The following is a 12,630-nucleotide window of genomic DNA, read 5'->3' on the forward strand; positions in this document are numbered from 1 at the left end:
GTGCAAACAGTGAAACAATTTAGTAACAACTTAAACAATTTAACTGTTCTGATAACAAAAAAAAAAAGATTTGCTTATTCAGAGGACTGGTTTTCTGGGTTTGTTGGAGGCAGACTTTGCTGCCTGTCACGGAGACGCCGTTTGTCTCCCCAAAGTTTGTGCTGTCTCCCTGCCTCTCCTGCACTTTCCTTAGGGAATGGGTACTTTAGCTGAGAGGATTCCCACTACCTGCCTACCAACCAGTAGTAATTAATGAAGATGCAGAATCAGACAAGACCTGTTAAAATAACCCGAACGAGACCATTCAAAGTGCCATCATTACATAGATTTCTGGTTTATTACAACTCCGTGTGCCTGAGAGGAGGCTGGGTGGCGGCAGCCACTGCTGCGAGGTGCACGCGAAACGTAACTTCGCTCTGGGGCAAGTATAATTTTAAACGATTGGAAACGTAAACGAAAGAAATGGGTTGGAAAAGCCGCTTCACGAAATCCCTGCCTTTCCGCCCAGGGGCAGCGCTCTTGCCGCGGGGCTGCCACTGCCACGGCGACGGGAGGGCGGGGCGGGGCGCGACCGTTGGGGCGGGGCGCGGCTGGTTTCTGAGCCGGCGCCGCGCGCCGCGTCCGTGGAGACGGGTGGCGGCGACATGCACGAGCGCGCTGTGCGGGCGCTGAGCTTGCCCGCGGGCTGCACGGGGCCGTATGTGGGGCCCGGTTCCTACCGCGTGGGGCTGGAAAGGCGGCGAAGGGCAGGTAGGGGCGGGGGCCGCCTCGCAACCGCCCTGCCCCTGTGCTCCGGACCGGCCACAGCCATCATTAATTTCCATTTTTCCCCCTGCCTGCAAGGTTCTGTGTATCTATTTTTGCTACTGAAGGATAAGTCTTTTCCCTATCCTCAGATTTGCACCTACTGGGAGATGTGATGACTCTGTGTTTTTTTTTTTATACCCTTCTAGAACAGGCTAGTTGGGAAGCTGTTCCAGAAGTGTAGAGTTCTTTATGTTGTCTGGTAATGGTTGAGATTAAAGATACAGTTCATTAAGAATAAAACATTCAAGTTCAGAAAAGTTATGTTTGCAGTTAGGTGAAAAGTTTTCTATTTTAGACCAATTAAAAAGTGTTACCCTTTTATTATGATTTGATTAGAGAAAATGTGAGCAATGGGAAAAAGTGTGTGAAACTGTGATATTGTTTTGCTTCTACTACAATGTGCAGCAACTTTAGAAATAAAGTCACAAGCAGATTGAAAATTTCTCTAATGAATCTGAAGATAGCAACACATTTGAGTATAGCAAAACTTTAGTTGAATGAAGCAATGCCTAACTGTAATTTTATCAGAGGAAAAAAGATTCAATCTGATTTTATTTGTATATATTGATCCTACTCTCTCTAAAAACTAATGATGTATATTTAAACTCTGATTACAATAGAAGATAAATTGAAGGAAGGTAAGTGGAAGAGACTTCCAGATAACTGTAGGAGAAATGTTTCCTTCACTATCAGCAGCCTGATTGCTAAAGGAACTGGTGATGTTTGAAGTGTTGCATAGATCTTTCTGTAAAGAAAGGGAATATATAGGAGCAAATGGAACAAGTCAATAAACACTTTCTGAGGGGAAAAAAAAACCACCCTCCCCCTAACTAATGATGGGCATAGGTAGTCAACATAATAGGATGTGTAGTGTAATAATGAAATCATGCATCCATAGATATAGTTTCTGGAATGTTCTCCTGTAAGTTCCTGAAGTGTTGCCCTGTACATCCTCACATCCTCTCTTACCAGAAAGCTTTATGTTTGGAAAGACAGAAGAAATTGGTGGGTGGGGGGGGGAGAAGCAAAAAACAAAATATATCTTTCTAACTCAGCCAATTAAAAAAATCTTTAGCAAGTGATTCTTATGGTTGGATTCTTCTGTGACCACAGAAGAAATCAGAGCAGAGATGATGCATCTTTTAGATCCCAAACCTTTAGCTTATCCTGTGTTGCTGGGAGCTTAAAAGTTTTCAGATCTGCAAGGGCTTTAATCAGCTTATGCTTTTAAGCATGTTTTATGGTATGTATATATGAACCAAATGTTTCAATTATTGAATAACAATAATTTGGTGTCCAAAAGCCTTTTCAAGTTCTTAAGTGCATTTTTTTAAACCCATTTTTTTTTCAGATAGCTATGCTCCGTTTCTTTCTTTGACAAGTCGAGATTTGACATTTATTGCTCAAAGTACAGATGATACTGTTCCAGGACCAGGACACTATAATATTGCCAGAACGCAGGTAAAATTGCAATAATTGCATGAAGACAGATAAAGTTTGAAACATTGTTACCATCTTGGAATGATCAGTGGTACTGTTACAACAAACTTGATTGGAGTAATTGGTTTTTACAAGTTAGTTACAATGGAAAAAAACACAGGCAGGTGCCATTTCTATGGTTATTATTTAGTCTCATTTATCCCATTTGTTTCCCCTATTTTTTTCCTTTTTCCTTAGTAAGATACTTCTGATGTAGCCCCTAAAGCTGAGTGCTTCCTGTTTTTTAAATACCTCAGTTTTGCCTTACTCTCTTTTTAGATAGTTGTCACATTTCCTAAACTATTTTTTTATTACTTATTCCATATTGTAAATCATACTGTTGCTGAACATTTGTCTGTAGCCTAACAAACTAGTGAGAACAATTTCTAAAGAACTAAGTTATGCATATTTTGTTAAGTAGTTGTCTGTGAATGAGAAATGAATTTGACTGATGTTGAGAGCAAAGATAGAGATCTTCTCAAGACAAGGAAAGTTGTACTGCTTTGATTTGCTCATATATTGACTTCTAAATAGCAGTAGCAAAAAGGAGAACTTACAATTTAAAAAAGTGACATCACTTTTCATATACTATGTGTCTTTGACTGGTGTTGTGTTTATGGAACTAGAAATGTAACAAGATTTTATAGCTCTAGCATTGTGTCTAGTTCCTTAATCCATGTGTAAGAGAGCACAGGAGTTTGGCAGGCTTTGTGGCTGAGGTGTGCGTGCCCCCTGTCAGACTGTATAACCCACCCAATGCTGAGACTCTGTTACTTAAACTAAACATAGGAGCAAAACTGGCATGTGTGGAAGATGATGCAATTTGCTACGGTATATCCTCCTATTAGTGAAGTTGTAAAAACCTCAAATATTGGTGGAAAGAAAACAGTCATCTAGACTTTGTAATGTCAGTATACAAGTTCTGTAAGAGACACAGACATTTAGTTTGTTTTTTCCAAAACAAAATGAACTCCAAACCCCACACAAACATCCTCTGCCTAAGGTCCTTTAAAGTCAAATCGTATAACTAAGTTAATTGTATTAGCTATTGTATTTAACTATTATAAATTGAATTGAAATTCCATACCTCAATAGAAGTGTAGTGCTAGACTGGTAAGGATGGTAATGCACTAAGAAAGATCAAGGAGACTGTGATGGCAAAAAAAAAGTTATATGGAAGATTTTGGTTACCCTAGTATGTGTTGGGCAGAGGTCTCATCAGGTTTTGCAGTGTGCCAAGAATGGCTTTTTAGATACAATAAATAACCGTTTCATTGACTGTAGAAAAGGAGAGCTATTTTTGACCTTCTGAGCAGTGTGTTTTACTAACTGGCTAGAACACAAGTAAGCATAAAGTATATAAATTTAGCATCCTTTAAAGGACTGCTGGTGTCCTGGCTAGGGAATATAAAGCAGGGATCAGGCTGGGGCGGGGGGGAGTCCATGCTGGACATGAATCTTGTGAAAACTGTTAAGTCCTCCTCACTCCTTCATCCTTGCACCAAAAAATGCTGCTGTTAATTTCTGTTCTCTTTTGAATGCAGGAGTTTAATCTTCCTAATGATTTCTTGGGTACTTTTAGACAGCACAGGATTTTTTTTTTTTTTTTTTTTTTTGATCCTTTCCTGTCTGCTGGTAAAACTAATAGAATGTATGGGAATGTATCCCTCACTACTGGAAGATGAGCAGCTATGCTGTCTGCCTGAGGCAGTGTTTCTTCTTATTACTCCCAAAAAAGAGCAATTTTTATAACTTGAAATGGAATCCATATTTAGATATAAAATGAACTCTGTATGGCAAGAAGAACAAAGTAAACTCAGCTTTTTAAGCTTTAAGATATAAGGTAAAACTTACAGTTCATTCATATAATGAGAGCAAAACATACCTCTTAAGTATTATCAATGCCAATAGTCACAAAATGTATAAAACAATGCAGCCAGAGAGGGAATTAGAACCATCTAAATCAAAGAGCTAATGGACAATGAAAAAGTTTATTCAAATTGTGTTTTTTAAATATATATATATATATATATATATATACACACACACATATAAAAATATTTTTAACTGCACAATCATGTAAGACAGGCTGACTGCTATATACACCTCCAAGTGGAAAAATGTGATAATACCATTGCATTCAATCTTATACTGGAATGATGAAATAAGTCATAGTACAGCATATCATAGTCTCTTCCCTGCTCCTCCTCATTTGTCATCTTATTCTTGAATCTTTCTCCATCTTAAATTATAGCGGAAAAGATGAAATAACTCACTAAGTAGCAACTTAATACATATTAACCTTTACTCTGTTTTCAGACATAATAGTTTGAAGTTAATGATGTTAATATAAAGTAGTTTTACCTTTGATGCTTTAGTTTGATTATTAGTTGCTCAGTGTAGAAATTCTGGATCACAATTCTCTTTTATGAGAAGATGGTGGGAAGAATATGCTACAAAGACTGTCCAATGACTAGTTTTGCCAGACAGCATCTTTTCTTCTCATTTCAACTGAAATGGGTCATGTTATATACTTCCATTAGTGTTGTAAGACATTGTTTTCCATCACACCTGCCTTAATACTGTGTAAATAATGGAGTGTGTTAGGATGTGAGATAAAGTTGGTGAAAAGAAAAAAGAAGCTAACCTGACACTTTGAATTTATTAAAACTACTTATTTTTTTGAACTATTCAGGAAATTGAATTTTCAGTGGTTGACAGTTGTAGTAGCATCACCAGTGATGAAGTTCTTTGGAATTCCCCCAAAGTTTTCATTCCAGTTTGTCTTAGGTCTTATTTAGATTAAAAAGTCAAGTACTTCACTCTTGTATTCTAATTAATTTGCTTGGTTGATAATTACACTTTTCATGTACAATTCACCACAGGCTATATCCATTGTTTTAAGAATTACTATGGAGCTGATATGTAAAACCACGTAAATTCTCCAGAAGATATCAAAAGATTAATGCTGTAGCTTCTTAGTTGTTAATGGAGCAGTCCACCAGTTCTAGTTAGATATACTTGAAGTATAGAAGTTTCGTACATGTAGCTCAATTAAAACTAAAATGTTTATGTCAATAAAATATTTGAACAATGGGCACGCCCATTTTTTGTTTTCTGTGTGTGTGTGTGTGTATATGTGTGTTTGGAACCTAGTGTTCTGAGGTCTTGATCAATGACAGAGTCTTTACTATTATACAGTAACTAATAGCAAAATAGTGTTTTCTTTTTTCTTTTGAACAATTTCAACCATTATTTTACTTTATTGGAAATCTTTAGGATACTTAATTATAATTTAATAGAATTTTAGAAAAAATAATGTATTGGGGGATACATAGGAGAAACAAGAATTTTTAGCCTTTTCATCTGTGTGAGGACTTTCCTAATTGAAATAAAGTAAAACAACTTTGAGAAAGGTAATTGTTTTCTACAATGGTTTAATGTAAATATAAATGGCCACAGATTTTATTTATATTTATTTTTATTTATAGCTGCATCTAGGTGTCAGAATTTTTTAATAAAGGTATCAGTTTCAGAGCTGATTTTTGGTAATGTTTTTCTGATTTTTAAAAAAACATATATTTCAGAACACTATAAAAGGTGGCAAGAGTCTGCAAAATAAAGAGAAGCGCTTCAAAGAGATCAGCACAGTTACTCCAGGACCTGGCAGCTATAACTATGCTCCTACAATGGAGCTGGCTACAAACAGCAAAAAGCAGCAAGATTCTAAAGAGCATAGTCAGCTGGTATGCTAATTCTAAAAGCCTGTTTAATGTTAATTCCTTTTTAAAATAAATGCTCACAAGTGTACAGTACTATATTTGATAAAGTTATATTTCTACTAATATTCTGAAAAGCTAAGCTCAGTCATACCAAGTGCAAAAATGATTGAACATGTGAACATAAGTGTAAATGTGCAAAATATGCACAATCTGCTTTTTTTCAAGTTTTTGAAGTTATTGAAATATATTATGCTTTATATGTCATCTGTAACCTAACAGATTCAAAGAAAAATCTAGCCATTAATGCTAATCTGTAAATAAGCTACTGCGCTTGATAGAGAAACAGATTTTTTGAATTTAATTTGCAGTAGCTAAAGGAAGCTAAATGAAAGTAGCTGAGATTTTTCACATTGCTAAATGGTAGGTGGGGCCAGCATACTGATACCTTCTAGTGATTATAAGCACCTAAGGTTACAAACACTTCAGGCGTTCTTAAGTGTGATGGAGAAGCCAGGAGGTAAACACTGTGGTTTTTCGGTTGACTTATAGGGGGTATGATTAATGCTATTAGCCACGGCCTCAAGTAGTTTCACAATGTAATTGCCTTATGCTGTGTAATGTGTAAGAATGCAACGTGGGTAACTTAAATTGAGGTTATTTGCCTGTGGTTGTAGCATTATCAAGTTATCACTGCTGTAGCCTATTGGTTCTATAGTATTCTGAGATCTTACACCTCATACCATAAAGTGAAAAATAAGTGATTTTTGTATAGCGTAGGGCTTTCATTTGCTTTAGGGATACTCATCTTCAGTTTATTCACTGTTTGTTAATTTATTGTTAATCTACTTTAAAACAAGTGTGTATTATATAATGTTTTTTCTTTCCTAGAGAGCTGCAGATGCTATAAAAATCTGCAGAAAGGTGGGTGGCCCTTCTATTCCTTCTCCATGTCAGGCTTTTGGATATGAGGAAGCTGAGGATGGCACTCTTATAAAACAATACCCACCTCAGGGAGACCTAACGTTAGGCCCAGCTTACTATCAGCCACTCTTTGTAAGTAACTTTTAATGACTGTCATGTCATTGAAGATAATAAAATAATATTCTTCTGAAGTTGCCCTGTTATATTTTCTCCCAGAATAAAAAAAAATAGAACAGGTGTCACTATATTCCTGGCTATAAAAAGAAATGCAGTGATGGATATGGACACAAGTCTAAAAGTCTTGAGTAGTACCTGCTTCTGTATTTATTTTGACTAAAAGACTACAAAAAAACCTGTAGCTAAGAAAGCAAGCTACTGTTGCTTTCTCTCTTTGGACAGAAAGAGAATGCAATAGCAGACAATAATTCTGCAAGCAGTACTAAAGAGGCTTAGTGTGTAAAGGTTGAACTAAACTGAATTTTGTAAGCTGGATAAACCCTTTCTGTGGTGACTAGTTGGTTTGTGAAATATTTTAACCTTTCTGTTTAGATAAGTTCTGTTCTTTTCTTTTGTTGTTAAGATAATTTCTCCCGTAAGTAGGAAGACTCTACTTCCTCAGTAGATATACAGGCTGACTGAAATGAAATCTGAGACCTGAACTACTTTATTTATTAAATAAGCTAACTGGATGGATGCCTGGTGATGCCCAGTTAGACACTGTAAGACTGGTCTTCATACTGATAATTTTGGCGAAAAATTTTTGGGCTTGTATTCAAATACTACGAAATACCTCTTTTTTTTTTTTTTTTTTTTTTTTTTTTTTTTTTTAAACCTTTAACTTTTTCTTTTTAAACTTTTCAAGTTCAAGTAATTGAGTCCACTATTTCTGAACCTGAAGATTTCTTCTCATTCTTCTTTTGTTACTGAATGTTAGGGAAACTTTATCCATTCTCATGGATTTCTCATGGTTTCTTATCTCCCTGTGATGGGTAACCTACATGAAGAATACTCATCTACTACTTGTTACCCTGTTAGGTTAAGCAAGATGTCTCTGAGCTGTGCCTCAATCTTGACTAATATAACCCTCATGGTGCTCAATGTGCATCAGTGTCATTCCACAGAATAGAGTCTCTAGGTTTTCAGTTTACCTTTTAAATATTTCTAGGGAGATGCATTAAGACATCCATCCTACATTAAAAATAATGTTAGTGGATAAAAGTGAAATGCTTGAATCAGAGATCACAGGAATAGGGATGTCTGTATGACAGTTTGATACAACTGTACATGTGTTGCTTTTGCAGTCATTACTTGAACACCTTTGACACAGCAGTCCATTTTATAGAATGCTCACGCTGAATATTGGTACAGGTAGACTTAAAAATTACCAATTCAATTCTTTGTTAACTAAGTCTAGGGGGCATGTAACAATTGAAGTTGTGATATTGGCCATTTATCTTATTAGCGTTTCAGAAGTAAAATTAGCTAAACTAAATAATTACCACTTTTCGATGTGATTTTAAATACATTAGGAAAACATTAAGAGACTCCTAAAAGCAAGGTACAATATTGTGGGGATCATAAGCAAGAAAACTAATTATACTTAATGATTTTTTTTTTGTGTCTCAGAATTTTGCTGTAGATTGGAAGAATATGATTCCAATGTATTAGGAGTCCTGAATACTGTATTAAAAATACATCATACACATATTTTACTTTTGTTTGCAAATATTAATATTCTAGATATATTTCATTCTTTCTTCGTCCAATATTGATTCTTAACTATAAGTCACAAAGGAAAGAGATTCTTCTCTCTTACTGCCTTCCGTAAGAGGTTATGTAATATAGATTCTGTTTTAAAGTCATGCAGTTCTTTGATAGTGCTTTCTAAGCTACAGGGGCAACTATATGCAGAAAACACTTGGAAGTTTCAGTATTTCATCTAAGATTTTGGTATGTGAGACTTGTTGCATCACAGACATACCTGAATTCCTCCTTTGAATCTATTTTCTTAAAATTTTATTATGTTAGAAAAATAGTGACTAAAATAAGCTTTGATTGCTCTGCTGTTTTCCAGATCTTAAAAAGTTGTGGTATTATTTATATTTTTTTCAAAAGTGTCAGATATTACATTAAAATATGGCAATTTTAGCATTTAAATAGTAAGACTCCTACCCCCAGTCAATAGTGTCTGGTAAAGAAATATGCCAGACTTACTACTGAGCATTTGTTATTGGCTGCAACGTTTCAATATCCTGATTCTAAAATTTATCTCCTTGCAACTCTCTACATTTTCCTCTCTAATTAAAATGGTATCATTGTAGGTTAGGATGGTGGTGTATTAATGTTTTGTTCAAAAGATGCTTGGATTTTAATTATGTCTTGTGCTAACAATATAGTTGACATGTCTAGATCAGTCTGCTGCAAAAAATGCTAATTTGAAAGTATATCAATTACCAGTTACTCTGAAGTTTTTTTTGAAGTCTTTTTGCCCTAGCTTAACTTACTGCTTATTCAAAACATTAATTCAGTGTTTTTTTTTTTTTTTTTTTTTTTTTTTTTTTTTTTTTTTTTAATTTTCAGTCAATTGTATCACTTCTAGAACTGAAAGGATATCAAGTTTGCCTTGCAAAGAAAGATGCTCTTTTTAACTGAGATGTCTAGGAGTTCTACTTTAATTCATTAATACTTCAATTAAAGTTTCTACTTTAATTGAGATGACTAGGAGTTCTACTTTAAATCCATTCTGAGACAAGACATTCAAATTCAATAAGACATGCATTACTTCTTTTTTCTTTTCTGTTTGAGATCTAAATTTTTAGCGTATTGTGATAAACAGTGGGCTTTTTAATGTTTCTGTTGTATCTTCTCAAAGAAATTACAGATTAAAAATATTTCTTATTTGAAAAACCTCATTAGCTAATGTTCACTGTTCCTTATTACAGATGATTCTGAAGTATCAGCACCAGCTATATCTAGCATTTATGAAGCAGGGCACATCTGAGCGATACTAATTGCATAGTGTGAATTACAGTTCACAATCAACCAAAATAAAGAGGAGAATAATTAATCACTTATTTTTGGATACTGTTTTTTCCCATGGAATTATTTTCTCAAGACTTGCTTTAGGGGGCAGCAGAGTCATTCGGTTGAGCCAATTTGCAACCATTTCTAAGTATTTCATGCTATTACTGCACTATTTAACATTGTTTGGAATCACATTTTCTGTGGACACATTGGATTGCTGTTGCAAAGCCCAAAGTAGTACATTGTATTTTTAAAGCGCTGAATAAGCAAATGTGAATAATCTTTAGTTATGCGAATGAAGAATCTGTGTATTATTATAGTTATGCAAGTGAAGAACTAAAGCAAGAAGATTGAGTGGTATACTGAAAAGGAATTTCAATCTGAAATAAGTTTTTGATTTTGAGATTTAGACTATTTCAGATAACATTTTAGCTATCTGTATGGTTAATCTTTCAGGAGGGAGGGACAAAAAACAAGGAAAACTGATAGAATGTGCAATACAAACTTTTGTTCAAAATATGCAGTTCTTATTCAGAAACAATTTTTGAATTATAGATTTAACAGATGGATTAAAAATACAACTTTTTATGAGAATTTAAAATAGCTGTGTTTTAAAGAATGATGACCATTTTTAAGCACTATCAAAATCTAACCACTGGAATATTTTGTTTCCTACTCTGGCGTATGAATGCAAAGAAGTTAAGAACTTTTGGTTGAGAATACTGTGTGGATGCAGATTGCTTTGTAAATACCAACTATTACTATTATTTTAGCATAAACATTACTGAATATTAGTACCATTGAGCTTAAGGAAACTGTCAGAAGAACAAGCGATTTTTATCAGATCTTGAATCCTGGAGAATGTGTGGTATCTTGATCCTGATATTGTCAAGTGTTTTCATCATGACAATCTTCCATTTAATGTATGGACAAGATTTGCAACTTCTGGGGTAATTATTCTGTGTAGAAGGCCGGCCACTAAATCATAAATCTGTAGGAACTTTGGAAGTTGATTTATCCACTACATTTAAATCTAAGTTCTTGAAAAAATAAGAATTTTAAGGACAAAGAGGAGCTTTGTTTCTGTCTATAAAAGGAAGTAACAAATGCCCTTGTGCCAACAGGCGGGCATCTTTCCATAATGTAATTGGTAGTCTGTGTTTCAGGAACTATAACTTCAGCAAAGGATTTAATTGGCTTAGTACTTTCTTAGTCAAGCTCTTACTACAGATCATTTAAGCGGTCATTACTTTATCTCTAACTACCATTCCTTCTTATAAATAGAATATAGACATGCTACCGTATGGCGCTGCCTGTTCTGGGTTTGTGTGTGTGTTTTATTAATGATTTGGTTTTAAACTTGAATACAGGATAGAAATACTGGTTGCAGTTTACAATCATACTTTTAAACTAGTCAAAAATAAGGGTTAGAGTTTGGTTTGAGTAAGGGGAAGAATTTTAAGTGATTCTTTGGAGCCTGTTCATCCACATGCTCAACTTCTTGTACTGAGTTTGTCAGTTGCTTATAATAATAATAAAAATACTGCTTTTCTTGATACATTTCTGATTCTGTCTTGGGTAGAGATAATGGTTCCTAAATTCTTTGTTGTCTTCCTATGGATATAGTTTTCAGATAAGCAATGAATTTCCAAGGCATAGTCTCATTGTCAAACAAAAATAGGACTTGTTCTGGCAAAGGACTTAGGTATATATTTAACTATTAATGTGCAACTATTGCATTTAACTGCAGTAGGACTTCTTCCATATTTCAAACTAAACGCATACTGAAGTGTTGTAGTGGATTGATGCCCACATGTAGTGCCCAGGAAAAGCAACAAATTTGAAGTGTATTACTGAGCTAGACCCTCTGATACAGAGAGAGATTGGCAAAGTCTTCTATTAAAAAGATTGAAATCATGTTTATAATGCAGATATTTTAGCTATTTAAACATATGCACCCTAAATATCACAGAGTTGGTTTAAAAAGACAGCTGTTCATTTTCAGTTGCTCTTTTGGCAAGTCTTAATGTGTTATGCTAGGTTTGCAGGTGATTCAGAAATGTGTATCAGGCTATTTTATCAGTCTGGGACCTACCTGCAGAGTTAGGGCTGCTTGCCCATGAAGTACAAATTGGAGAGAGAGCTAGAAGAGGTGAAGAATTACAGTGGCACAAACTGAGAAAAAAAATGTTGGAACAGAGCAGCAGTATGAAGAGGTCTGTGCTGAGAGGCATTCCTTTCATTTAAATATCTTAATCTCCTAATATAATTCTTAGAGAGCTTGTGACATTAGTAGTTTGTATTAGGACCCCCCCCTCCAAATGTATGCAAATGAAGCTGTTTTTTAGAAAAGTGTTTTATTAGAAAAGGATTTTAAAAAAACCAGCCATTGACTGTTTTATACTAGAGATTAGTCAGATGATTGTAAGGGCAATATAAGCACTGTGTGTATGTAATACAGCTGCATTCATTTTCAGGCAACCAGATCTTGGGTTTAAGTCAAGCTGTTTTATCAATGCACATAAAGTTTCAGGTAATTTTTCTGAATGTGAAAGATATATCCTTTTAAATCAGCATGTGTAATCCGCTTTACGAAGTTGGGTATTCAAACGAAGAGTACTGCTGGAGTCTGACACTGACATATTAGCTAATGTTGGTTACATGCTGGGAGCTACCT

At 34.9% G+C, this 12,630-nt stretch overlaps 1 protein-coding gene across 1 annotated transcript in view; it reads left to right on the plus strand.

Moving 5' to 3' along the window:
- The first annotated feature begins 644 nt into the window (after positions 1 to 644).
- Positions 645 to 12,630, plus strand: part of STPG2 (sperm tail PG-rich repeat containing 2) — a 148,476-nt gene continuing 136,490 nt past the window's right edge. Inside the window, exons 1-3 of the mRNA XM_062574964.1 lie at positions 645 to 750; positions 2,159 to 2,268; positions 6,897 to 7,061. Coding sequence (XP_062430948.1) covers positions 645 to 750; positions 2,159 to 2,268; positions 6,897 to 7,061 — 381 coding nt within the window. The remainder of the gene's footprint in view (positions 751 to 2,158; positions 2,269 to 6,896; positions 7,062 to 12,630) is intronic.

The sequence above is a fragment of the Rhea pennata genome, chromosome 4, assembly GCF_028389875.1.
Source record: "Rhea pennata isolate bPtePen1 chromosome 4, bPtePen1.pri, whole genome shotgun sequence".
Taxonomy (NCBI): Eukaryota; Metazoa; Chordata; class Aves; order Rheiformes; family Rheidae; genus Rhea; species Rhea pennata.